The 12,928-nt window shown below is 41.9% G+C and overlaps 1 protein-coding gene across 10 annotated transcripts in view; it reads right to left on the bottom strand.

Annotated features, from left to right (window-relative positions):
* The window catches only part of BCAS3 (BCAS3 microtubule associated cell migration factor), a 664,948-nt gene that overhangs the window by 645,495 nt on the left and 6,525 nt on the right, over positions 1–12,928 (bottom strand). For all 10 annotated transcript variants that reach the window (XM_032279300.1, XM_032279309.1, XM_032279301.1 and 7 more), the window contains exon 4: positions 7,277–7,352. In XM_032279300.1, coding sequence (XP_032135191.1) covers positions 7,277–7,352 — 76 coding nt within the window. The remainder of the gene's footprint in view (positions 1–7,276; positions 7,353–12,928) is intronic.

Consider the following 12,928-nt stretch of genomic DNA (forward strand, 5'->3'; position numbering starts at 1 on the left):
TGGACAGATTCACACAGGCAGACACATGCACACACAGGTATAAATATATACACTGACACACACCTAGGGCCAGAGAAAATAAAAAGCATATCCATTAAAAACCCAGCCACAATATCATACAATATACCAGAATACTATAGAAAAGAGAGACTAAAAGACATGTGACTTTGCTAAAGTATTTAGGAGAAAATGTACAAATCTAAGATAAATAAGTCAATTGAGCTATGGATACTAAGTTAAGGAAAATTACTTTAAGTTCAATAGGATACACAGTGCTAAATAATTTTTCAGTAGGATGCATCTACATTTCCAAATGTATTTTTACTTCAATAAAGCAAAGTCTTCATGGAACATTACCCCAACAATTCTTACTTGTTAAAAAACAAATAAGAAAAGTGAAAATCTTGCCTGTATAAAAATTATTTTGATAATACTTTTTTTTTTTTAAGACGGGGTTTCACCATGTTGGTCAGGCCGGTCTTGAACTCCCAACCTCAGGTGATCCGCCAGCCCTGACCTCCAAAGTGCTTGGATTACAGGCGTGAGCCACCATGCCCGGCCGGGTGATAATACTTTTAACATTTTGATTATGTGACCTTAAAATTGCTTTAACGTGGGCAGGGAGCAGTGGCTCATGCCTGTAATGCCAGCGCTTTCAGAGGCCGAGGCAGGTGGATCACAAGGTCAGGAGACTGAGACCATCTTGGCTAACATGGCGAAACCCCGTCTCTACTGAAAAAAAAAAAAAAAATGGAAAAAATTAGCTGGATGTGGTGGCAAATGCCTGTAGTCCCAGCCACGTGAGAGGCTGGGGCACAACAATTGCTTGAACCCGGGAGGCAGAGATTGCAGTGAGCCGAGACTATGCCACTGTACACCAGCCTGGGCGACAAGAGCAAGACTCCAACTCAAAAAAAAAAAAAAAACAATTAGCCAAACACGGTGGCACATGCCTTCGGTCCCAGCTACTCGGGAGGCTGAAGTGGGAGGACTGCTTGAGCCCAGTAGGTCAAAGTTACAGTGAGCCGTTATCAAGCCACTGCACTCCAGTCTGGGTGTGGAGCAAGACCATGTCTCTCAGGGGAAAAAAAAAAAGAAAGAAAGAAAGAAAATTTAAATAAGCTTTCAAAGAGAAATATGGCAGGAAGAGTCTATAAAAATCACTGGGATGGAGCTTTACTGCTTCTTCTAATTTCAGTCAATGTAATGTTCCAAAATGAAAAAAACATTTCAAAACATATTTGTCATGGATATCATAAATAATCTCCCTTACAAATGAATGTTTTACTCTCCACTAAGAGGGCCCAACAACTTTTTATTATTTGAATGAATAAGCTAATAGAGAGTCCAAAACTCAAAGGAAATCAATCTGTAAAAGTGACACTCAGACTTTCTTATCCTGGATGGCAGCTCTAAACAAAAAAAAAAGGGTTCATATTTGAAAAGTCTTAGAAGAAACAGCAACTTACGGAATAGGAGAATATATTTTCAAGGCATATCTCTAATAAGGAATACCCAGAATATTTGGAAAACTCCTAAAACTAAATAAACAAAACCAAACAATTCAAAAATGGGCAAAGGACTTGAATAGGGATTTCCCCAAAGAAGCTAAACAAATTGCTGCTCAACATTACTAATCATTAGGGAAATCCAAATTGAAACCACAATCCAGCCTCATTAGGATGGCTACTATCAAAAAGAAAAAGAGAGAGAATATAACAAGTGTTGGAAAGGATGTGGAGAAGTTGGTACCCTTGTACATTGTTGGTGGGAATGAAAAATGGTACAGTCACTGAGAAAAACCATGGTGATTCCTAAAAAATTAAAAACAGAATTACCATATAAGCCAGCAATTCTCAAAAGTAGAGTCTCAAAGAGATAAGAGGCCAGGCGGAGTGGCTGATGCCTGTAATCCTAGCACATTGAGAGCCTGAGGTAGGTGAATCACCTGAGGTCAGGAGTTTGAGACACGCCTGGCCAACATGGTGAAAACCTGTCTCTACCAAAAATACAAAAATTAGCTGGGCATGATGGTGAGCACCTGTAATCCCAGCTGCTTCAGCAGCTGAAGCAGGAGAATCACATGAACCCAGGAGGCAGAGGTTGCAGAGAGCCGAGATCACGCCACTGCATTTCCAGCCTGGGCAACAAGAGTGAAACTGCCTCAAAAAAAGATAAAAGAGAGAGATTTATACACCCATGTTCATAGAAGTATGAGTCACATGGTTACACACGCCTATAATTCCAGCTACTTGGGGGGCTGAGACAGGAGAATCGCTTGAACCCAGGAGGCAGAGGTTGTAGTGAGCCGAGACTGTGCCGCTGCACTCCAGCCTGGGTGACAGAATGAGACTCCGTTATTTTTTTTTTTTTTTTTTTTTTTTTTTAAATGTAGTCTTGGGCCGGGCGTGGTGGCTCACGCCTATAATCCCAGCACTTTGGGAGGCCGAGACGGGTGGATCACGAGGTCAAGAGATCAAGACCGTCCTGGTCAACATGGTGAAACCCTGTCTCTACCAAAAATACAAAAATTAGCTGGGCATGCTGGCGCGTGCCTGTAATCCCAGCTACTCGGGAGGCTGAGGCAGGAGAATGGCTTGAGCCCAGGAGGCGGAGGTTGCGGTGAGCCGAGATCACGCCATTGCACTCCAGCCTGGGTAACAACAGCGAAACTCTGTCTCAAAAAAAAAATAAAAATAAAAATAAAATAAATGTAGTCTTGCTCTGTCACCCAGACTGGAGTGCAATGGCGAGATCTCAGCTCACTGCAACCTCTGCCTCCTGGGTTCAAGTGATTCTCCTGCCTCAGTTTTCTGAGTAACTGGGACTGCAGGAGTGCGTCACTACGCCCAGCTAATTTTGTATTTTTAGTAGAGAATAGGTGTCACCATGTTGGCCAGGACAGTCTCGAACTCCTGACCTCATGTCATCCTCCCACCTCAGCCTCCCAAAGTGCTGAGATTACAGGCATCAGCCACAGTGCCCAGCCTGCCCAGCCTTTTATAAATAATTGTTTTTATTTATATACTTATTTAACTGTCTTTATTTATTTATTGACAGGGTTGCACTCCATCACCCAGGCTGGAGTGCAGTGCCACGATCTCAGTTCACTGCAGCCTAGACCTCCCAGGCTCAAGCAATCCTGCCACCTCAGCCTCCCAAGTAGCTGGAACTACAGGCACACACCACCAAGCCTAGTTAATTTTTTAATTTTTTGTGGAGACTGGGTCACACTATGTTACCCAGGCTGGTCTTGAACTCCTGAACTCAAGCAATCCTCTGCCCTTGACCTCCCAAAGTGCTGGGATTACTGGTGTGAGCCACCATGTCCTGCCTCATTCAGTTGTTAAAAGGAAGGAAATTCTGACCTATGCTACAACACAGATGAACCTTGGGGACATCATGCTAAGTGAAATATGCCAGTTACAAAAAGCCAAATACCATATGATTCCACTTATATGAGGTGCTAAGAGTAGCCAAAATCATGGAGACAAAGTAGAATAGCAGTTGTCAGGGGCTAGAGAGAAGTGGGAATGTAAAATTATTATTTGACAGGTATAGAGTTTGTTTTACAAGATGAAAAAAAGTTACAGAGATGGATGGTGGTGATGGCTGCACAGCCTTATTAATGCATTTATTGCCACAGAACTATGCACTTAAAAATGGTTAAGATGGGGCTGGGCGTGGTGGCTCACGCCAGCACTTTGGGAGGCCGAGGCGGGTGGATCACGAGGTCAAGAGATCGAGACCATCCTGGTCAATACGGTGAAACCCCGTCTCTACTAAATATACAAAAAATTAGCTGGGCATGGTGGCGCGTGCCTGTAATCCCAGCTACTCAGGAGGCTGAGACAGGAGAATTGCCTGAACCCAGGAGGCGGAGGTTGTGCTGAACCGAGATCGTGCCATTGCACTCCAGCCTGGGTAACAAGAGCGAAACTCCGTCTCAAAAAAAAAAAAAAAAAAAAAAATGGTTAAGATGGCAAATGTTATACTATGTCTATTTTACCACATTAGAAAATATCAAAAACAAACAAAAAGTCTTAGAGGAAGTAAAGACTCAAGAGTATATCAGACAACATCCAACTAGGGGCACACAGTTCCTCCAGTGATCCACTTGGCCCTATTTTAAGCACTTTCCTTCTTTCTTTCCTTCCTTTCTGTTCTAAAGCTGTTTAATAAACTTCCACTCCTGTTCTAAAACCTGCCGCAGTCTCTTTTGCTGCCTTATGCCCCTCAGGAGAATTCTTTCTTCTCAGGAGGCAAGGACTGAAGTCGCCACAGACCCATGAGGATACACCACCAGTAACAGGATAACCTGTATACCTGCCACAGGTAATATATTGGGTGCCATGACTCAAGATACATTCCCTAGTGGCCATTTAGATCCAGATGATTCTCAGTGAGGAATACTGTCCTCCCAATAGTCAAGAGTCCCCTATCCTCAGGGAACTTCTAGACTGCCCATCAGTGGGACGCAATAGAGGTGAATTCCTGCCCCTCTCCCTTGCACCTGGCTCGATATTGCTTTCACCAACTCATGGAGCCAGCTCAGCCCTGACAGCCTGTAAGAGGTCAAGACCCACAGAACTACCACCAACCCTCTGTCAGCAGGAAGCAGTTACGGATTCGTCCATTTTCCCCCAAAGTTTTGGGGTCATGGACTCTTGAGGAGGGAAAGGTTACAGCAGTAGATAGCTAATCAGGTATGAGCAGAGCAGGAGAGGGCTCCCCGCTTAGACATACACCAAGCGTGTTGGGCAACCATCGGGTGATGGTTAGGCGGTTGTTAACTGTTTCTCTAAAGCAATAACTGGTCATAGCCAGTGCCAGGGAAAGGCAATGTTCTAATAGATAGAAAACATCTAAAACTGATCAACAGCTTCTCAGTAAGATCTCAGGAGCGAGGAGAAGTGATGCAAGATCCTGGAAGTATGTCACCATACAAAATTCCAAGTCAAGAGGTCAAGCTGTGCACTTAGTTTCTCAGGTTGTCCACTTGACTCTCTTCCAAGTTGTACTTTCTTTCTGTCCTTTCCTTACTGTTCTAACACTTTTGCTTGTTTATTTGGGGGTTTTGGGGGCGTTCTTTTGTTTGCTTTTGAGATAGAGTCTTGCTCTGTTGCCCAGGCTGGAGTGCAGTGGCACAATCTCGGCTCACTGCAGCCTCTCTGCCTCCTGGGTTCAAGCGGTTTTTCTTGTCTCAGCCTCTGGAGCAGCTGGGATTACAGGCACACACCACCAAGCCCAGCTAATATCCTTATTGTTTTAAAGCTTTTTAATAAACTTTCATGCCTGCCAAAAAAAAAAAAAAATACACTAGGAAAACAACTCAGCATGTTTAAAATAGAGAATTTAACACAGACAACTGGTTACACAGGTGATGGAGGAGCTGAGATGCCAAATAAGGAATTGTGAGGCAACCTATCCATTACCAACAGCAAGAAGTCATTATGACCTAGGCTAAAGAGACAAAAGAGGAGTGCAGGATGGTGGGTCGCCTGGCAGAAACTGGAAAGCCAATGGGGTTGTGTAGGAGGAGCTAAAACCATAGCGGAAATGCAGCTGTTGACAGAAGGAGGAGGAATAATACTCTTTGCTTTCTCCCATCCTCACATTCAATTTCTCACCAGTGTCTCCCAAACTCAGCCAGAAGACAACAAAGTAGACTGGGAAACACACAAGAGGCAGTCCCCTTAAAAGAAAGAGCAACGGAATATATCTGAGAACAGATCCTGGACTAGCATAAAATTCTGTTCAGAAAAAATTTTCTGCCAGGTGCAGTGGCTCACACCTGTAATCCCAGCACTTTGGGAGGCAGAGGCAGGTGGATCACAAGGGCAAGAGATCGAGACCATCCTAGCTAACATGGTGAAACCCTGTCTTTTCCTCGTTAGTATAGTGGTATAAAAATGAAAAAAAAAAAAAAAAAAAAAAAAAAAGAAAAAAAAAAAAAAAAAAACCCTGTTACAACTAAAAAAACAAAAATTAGCCAGTCGGGGTCGCGTGTGCCTATGGTCCCAGCTACTTGAGAGACCGAGGCAGGAGAATCACTTGAACCCAGGAGGCAGAGGTTACAGTGAGCCGAGATTGCACCACTGCACTCCAGCCTGGCAACCGAGTTACACCCCATCTCGAATAATAATAACAATTTTCAAGCCTAGAAAGTTCAACACTAATGATTATTTTGCAGTTATAAATCCTATACAGGCCAGGCGTGATGGCTCACACCTGTAATCCCAGCACTTCTGGAGGCTGAGGCAGGCAGATCACCTGAGGTCAGGAGTTCAAGACCAGCCTGACCAACATGGAGAAACCCATGTTTTGTATTTTAATTTCTCTATTAAAAATACAAAATTAGACAGGTGTGGTGGCGCATGCCTGTAATCCCAGCAACTCAGGGGGCTGAGGCAGGAGAATCGTCTGAACCCAGGAGGCAGAGGTTGCAATGAGCCGAGATCATGCCATTGCACTCCAGCCCAGGCAACAAGAGCGAAAATTCCATTAAAAAATAAAAATTCTGCCAGGCACAGTGGCTCACACCTGTAATCCTAGCACTTTGGGAGGCCGAGGTGGGTGGAGCACCTGAGGTCAGGAGTTCAAGACCAGCCTGGCCATCATGGTGAAACCCCATCTTAAAAAAAATAAAAATAAAAATCCTATACAACTGACCAAACTTGAATAACCCCTTTTTTAAGAAAACTTTTTTTTTTTTTTTTTTTTGAGTCGGAGTTTCGCTCTTGTTACCCAGGCTGGAGTGCAATGGCGCGATCTCGGCTCACCGCAACCTCCGCCTCCTGGGTTCAGGCAATTCTCCTGCCTCAGCCTCCTGAGTAGCTGGGATTACAGGCACGCGCCACCAGGCCCAGCTGATTTTTTGTATTTTTAGTAGAGACGGGGTTTCACCATGTTGACCAGGATGGTCTCGATCTCTTGACTTCGTGATCCACCCGCCTCGGCCTCCCAAAGTGCTGGGATTACAGGTGTGAGCCACCGCGCCCGGCCAAGAAAACTTTTTTTTAACCCAAGAAAATTTTCACTCACTTTAACTTGATTGAAGTTTAACACTTACACACTGTGTTACAGTTACTTTAAAACTTGTTACACAGTATTAGTTCTAAAGTTTCTGTACTGTGGTTATGCTACCTTTATTTTGAAAATGGAAAAATTACTATAAGAGAAAGTAATCTGACTAAAGTAGAGGCTCTCTTTTGGGAATCAGGTCAACTCCAAACAAACAATTAATTCATATGTCCCAAAGAAGTTAAAACCATACCATTTAAATCTGCATTTTCAAATCTGACCCAGACTATTTTCTCCTTTTCTTCTGTTAGAGGTGTTCCACTGTAAGCCTGTACAGTAAACAGAAACATTCGAATAAACATATTTTACAGTTTTAATATTATTGATGTTCAAAATAAACAGTGACTTAAAGCCAACACTATACTTCTCCAACTTCACCAATGCTAAATCTTGGTAACTAGAACATTTGGAACCTTATTAACCCCAAAGAATATTATCCATGAGTCTGATAACTTTGGTCAAAAGAGTTTTTAACTTATTAAAAGAAATGCAGTTTGGGCAGCTGTAATCTCGGCACTCTGGGAAGCCGAGGCAGGCAGACCACTTGAGGCCAGGAGTTCAAGACCAGCCTGACCAACATGGCGAAACCTTGTCTCTACTAAAAACACAAAAAATTAGCTGGGTTAGGTGGCACATGCCTGTAATTCCAGCTGCTGGGGAGACTGAGATACTAGACCTAATGGCTTGAACCTGGAAAGCAGAGATTGCCATGACTAGAGATCGCGCCATTTAGAAGTAAGTCTTGCAAAATGAGGCTTATATGCTCAGCCTGGACCACTGAGCAAGACTGTCTCAAAAAAAAAAAAAAAAAAAAAAAAAAAAACAATAATCCCTTATAAAGCATTACTATAATTCAAAGGCACACAAAAAACTAACCATCTCCTATACTGGTCAACAAATGTGGCTCAGAAAACAAAATTTGTGGCAATTATACTGAACCCATACTTTTCAAGAATATTATTGTACTTTTTAAATCTCTTATCAGGCTTCCAGACCCAACCTATCGGCTTATTCCTGGAAGCCTTCAAAGGTCACAAAGATAAGCATTAACAGGATTTAAAAAGATTTAAAGATTTAAAAAGAGGCATCACTCCATAAAGCATGTTCTTTTTTTTTTTTTTTGAGACAGTCTCATTCTGTCACCCATTCTGGAGTGCAGTGGCATGCTCTCAGCTCACTGTAACCTCCACCTCCTGGGTTCGAACGATTCTCCTGCCTCAGTCTCCTGAGCAGCTGGGACTACAGGCATGTGCCACCATGCCCAGCTAATTTTTTGTATTTTTAGTAGAGACAGGGTTTCACCATGTTAGCCAGGCTGGTCTTGAACTCCTGACCCCAGGTGATCCGCCCTGCCTCAGCCTCCTAAAGTGCTAGGATTACACAGGAGAGCCACCATGCCCTGCCCAAACTACCTTTAAAAAAAAAAACACCAGCTTAGGCAACATGGAAAAAATCCAGTCTCTACAAAAAGAAAAAAATCTGAGCACGGTGGCGTGCACCCATAGTCCCAGCTACCACAGAGGCTGAGATGGGAGGATGAGCTGAACCTGGGAAACTGAGGCTACAGTGAGCCATGATAGTGCCACTGCACTCTAGCCTGGTAAGAATAAGACTCTGTCTCAAAAAAAAAAAAAAAAAACTGTCCCCTAATATTAATTATCTAATCAAATCTGACATTTACATTTCTCAAAACTACAAAACTAACACTGGTGCATTACTATTAAATCCCAGACATTATTTGAATTTCACAAGTTTTCCCACTAATGGCCCTTCTCTGCTCCAGGATCCAATCCAGGATGCCACATTGCATTTAGGACAATTTCCTTTTCTCCTGTATCAGGCTTTCCTTTCCTTTAACTTGGTGAAGCAATAACATTTTCAAATTCTTCTTCCCATTAGCAGACCTATTCCTTTCCAATATGTTCAAGATGCTCTCCTTTGATTTCTGAGTGATATGCAGAACAAAACAAGGTCGAAGGTCTTTCAGTGTATCGAGATTCTTGAACCTCTTTTTGCTTTCCCTATGAGTGGGAAATAACTCTTGCAAAATGAGGCTTATATGTTTTTAATATGTCTTCAAGTTTTCCTCTCTCCTTAGTGGACATGGTGTTTTTTATTAAGCATGTTTTAGAACATTCTGAAAAGCTGACTGAAGCACCTGAGCTCTGCTTCATGTGTTCCTTACTACAGCTTTGCACAAAGAAGGTATAGCACATCATTATTTGCCTCTCACCTTATTATGATCTCCTTTTCCAGTGCTTAGACATTTTATTCTCAGTGAGACACAGACTCACCATTGCCCTTCTAGCTTTCACCTGACATCTTAAAAAAAGAAGTTTCTTTTTGGGTTTTTTTGTTTGTTTTTGTTTTTGCTTTTGTTTTGACAGGGTCTGGCTCTGTTACCCAGGCTGGAGTAAATTGATATGATCTCAGCTCACTGCAACCTCCACCTCCTGGGGGTTCAAGTGATCCTCCCACGTCAGCCTCCCAAGTAGCTAGGACTACAGGCATGCACCACCACACCCAGCTAAATTTTGTATTTTTTGTAGAGATGGGGTTTCACCATGTTGCTCAGGCTGGTCTGGTACTCCTGGGCTCAAACAATCTGCCCGCCTAGACCTCCCAAAGTGCTAGGATTATAAGTGTCAGCCACCACATCCAGCATCACCTGATGTCTTTACAGAGGTCAATATACTGCCACACAACATTTTTTCCTTTTCCCCCGAGCACTGATTAAAAGTCCTTCTTCAAACAAGAGCAACCAATTTAGCCTTCTTATTTAGAGTCAAACTTTCACATCACTACTGAACAGATTTACTTCTTCTTTTATACCTTAACACTGGTTTCTAACACACATACATATACTCATACGTACAAAGTTATTTTTCAATTTTACATAACATAGCTATAATCATTTTAGGTATCATTCTGTATGTTGTCTTATTTGTTCACCATAGAGAAAATAATTTCCATAGTGTACTACTGTCATAAGTATAATTTTTATTTACAGCACATTATTCTGTAGGGACCGTGATATATCATCATTTGCTTGAGTATTAATTGACATTTAAGCTGGCTACAAGTTTTTACACTGAAAATGTAAAAATGTCACATATCCTGAAAAGTTCTGAGCTTTAATCTTTTCTTTGCTGAATTATTTTTTTAAATAAATTTTCAGCCAGGCACAATGGCTCACACTTGTAATCCCAGCACTTTGGGAGGCAAGGTGAGAGGATCACCTGAGGTCAGGAGTTTGAGACCACCCTGGCCAAAATGGTGAAACCCCGTCTCTACTAAAAATACAAAAAGTACCCAGGCATGGTGGCACATGCCTGTAATCCCAGCTACTCGGGAGGCTGAGGCAGGAAAATCACTTGAACCTGGTAGGTGGAGGTTACAGTGAGCCGAGATCATGCCATTGTACTCCAGCGTGGACGACAAAAGCAAAATTCCATGTCAAAAAATAAATATGTATTGGAAATATGTACTGGAAAAAATAAAATAAATAAATAAATTTTCATAAGTGAAATTATTAGATCTAGACACAGCTAAGGGCAACTACCAGCCATCAATGCTAACACAACTAGAATCCAATGGGTAATAACCAAAGCTGCTGTTGCCAGTCCAACAACACATTCTCTACTTAGGAAGATATTTGCAGACTCAGAGAATATCTAGGCTCCATGAATTTGATGATTCCCAGAATACAGCAGGAAGTAGAACACAATATTGGCAGAAAACATTATTTTTATTTATTTTTTTTTTTAAAGATGGGGTTTCACTATGATGGCCAGGCTGGCTTTGAACTCCTGACCTCAGGTGATCCACCCACCTTGGCCTCCCAAATGCTAGGATTATAGGCGTGAGCCACCGTGCCTGGCCGAAAACATTATTTTTTAACATCTGACCACAAAGTACCAACACAGCATTCTGAATTAATGGGGGAAAAAAATTAGAAAGCACTGTTTTCACGTCAACTAAACAGTAGAGAAAATGTCTAATATAACAAAAGTTAACTCCTATTATTGCTTTCCTAAGCAAACTATGGTCAGTAGGTGCTAAAATGATGATATCACACCACCACAATTAGAAATTGTAATGTATTTGGCTCATCTGATTATTTTGACTACCGATTATATGCCATAAAGCTACATCTCTACCCTGGATCTCCAGTCTCTTCATGCTCCCACCAGGAAAGACTACTTAGTATTTGCTTGGCTCTATTTTATGCTTTACATACATGACACCCTTTAAGCCTCAAAACAAACACATGATAAATAAGATAATTAACCCCAGTTTATACATAAGAATACTGATGTTTAGAAAGATTCAGTAACTTGTCTAGAACTGGTAAGATGCAGAGCTGAAATACAAAGCCAGGTCTAATATCAAAGTCTGTGCTCTTAATCACTAAGCTACTCTAAGCCCAATGTGCAAAATGTAAGTTATAACTTCTTTGCCAAATAAAGCAAACATCTTCTAGGATCCTACTGTCCCCATTATATTCCCACTCAATTTATCATCATTGGATTTACTCCACTCTATTCCTCAATTCATATGGCATCTCATTATTAAGCCTTCTTTGATGTCCTGGAACTGATTTTAGTTTTCCTTCTCCTATATTACCATGACGCTCTGTTCCTTTTCTCCTTTTTTTCCCACTCAGCTTTTCAGGTTGAAGGCACTTTGTTTTCTAGGATCCTCTCATTAAGCTGGGACACTGGATCTATGAATGTCCTTTCTGAAAAGTGCAGTTACAGATACCCTTGGTAGTTGAGGAAGACTACATAACAGGCTGGGCGCGGTGGCTCATGCCTGTAATCTCAGCACTTTGGGAGGCTGAGGTGGGTGGATCACCTGAGGTCAGGAGTTCAAGACCAGCCTAACCAACATGGAGAAACCCCATCGCTACTTAAAATACAAAATTAGCCATGCCTGTAATTTTGTATTTTATTTTTATTTATTTTTACTTTTTTTTTTTTTTAATCTTCAAGTGCAGCGGTGAGAAGGGGGAAATCTACTTCTCTTTTATATTGAGCAGTATTTTTGTGTCAACTAGGGTATCCTGTTACTCCAACTGATAAGAAATGCCTGTAATCCCAGCTACTCAGGAGGCTGAGGCAGGAGAATCGCTTTAACCCGGTAGGTGGAGGTTGCAGTGAGCTGAGATAGTGCCATTGCACTCCAGCCTGAGTGGCAAGAGTGAAACTCCATCTCAAAAAAAAAGAAAAAAGAAAGACTACATAACCATAAAGAGAAAGCATGGAAACCTTTTCCTTCAATATTCCCACTAGAACAGTGCTTTCCAAAGGTACCATTTCATAAGAATCACCTGAGATTCTTACTATTGCTGCAGGTTACCAGTTACCATCCCAAATCAATTGAGTTAAGAGTCTCTGAGAGAGGAAATTATTATTACTTTTTTTTTTTTTTTTTTTTTAAAAAGACGGGGTTTCACCATGTTGGTCAGGCTGATCTTGAACTCCCGACCCTCAGGTGATCCGCCCGCCTTGGCCTCCAAAGTGCTTGGATTACAGGCATAAGCCACCACGCCCGGCCAAATTATTATTACTTTTAACAAGTATGCCAAGTGATAATTATGTTAGGTTTGGGCAATAGTATACTAGATAATCCCAGTAAGGCTATTCTCATTCTTCATTCTCATATTTATATAAAAGGAACAGTAAAAGACTTAATCTCTTATCAGTTGGAGTAACAGGATACCCTAGTTGACACAAAAATACTGCTCAATGCCGGGCGCGGTGGCTCACGCCTGTAATCCCAGCACTTTGGGAGGCCAAGGCAGGTGGATCACGAGGTCAAGAGATCGAGACCATCCTGGTCA

Source organism: Sapajus apella, unplaced genomic scaffold (assembly GCF_009761245.1).
Source record: "Sapajus apella isolate SASKATOON/1434 unplaced genomic scaffold, GSC_monkey_1.0 scaffold12, whole genome shotgun sequence".
Classification (NCBI taxonomy): domain Eukaryota; kingdom Metazoa; phylum Chordata; class Mammalia; order Primates; family Cebidae; genus Sapajus; species Sapajus apella.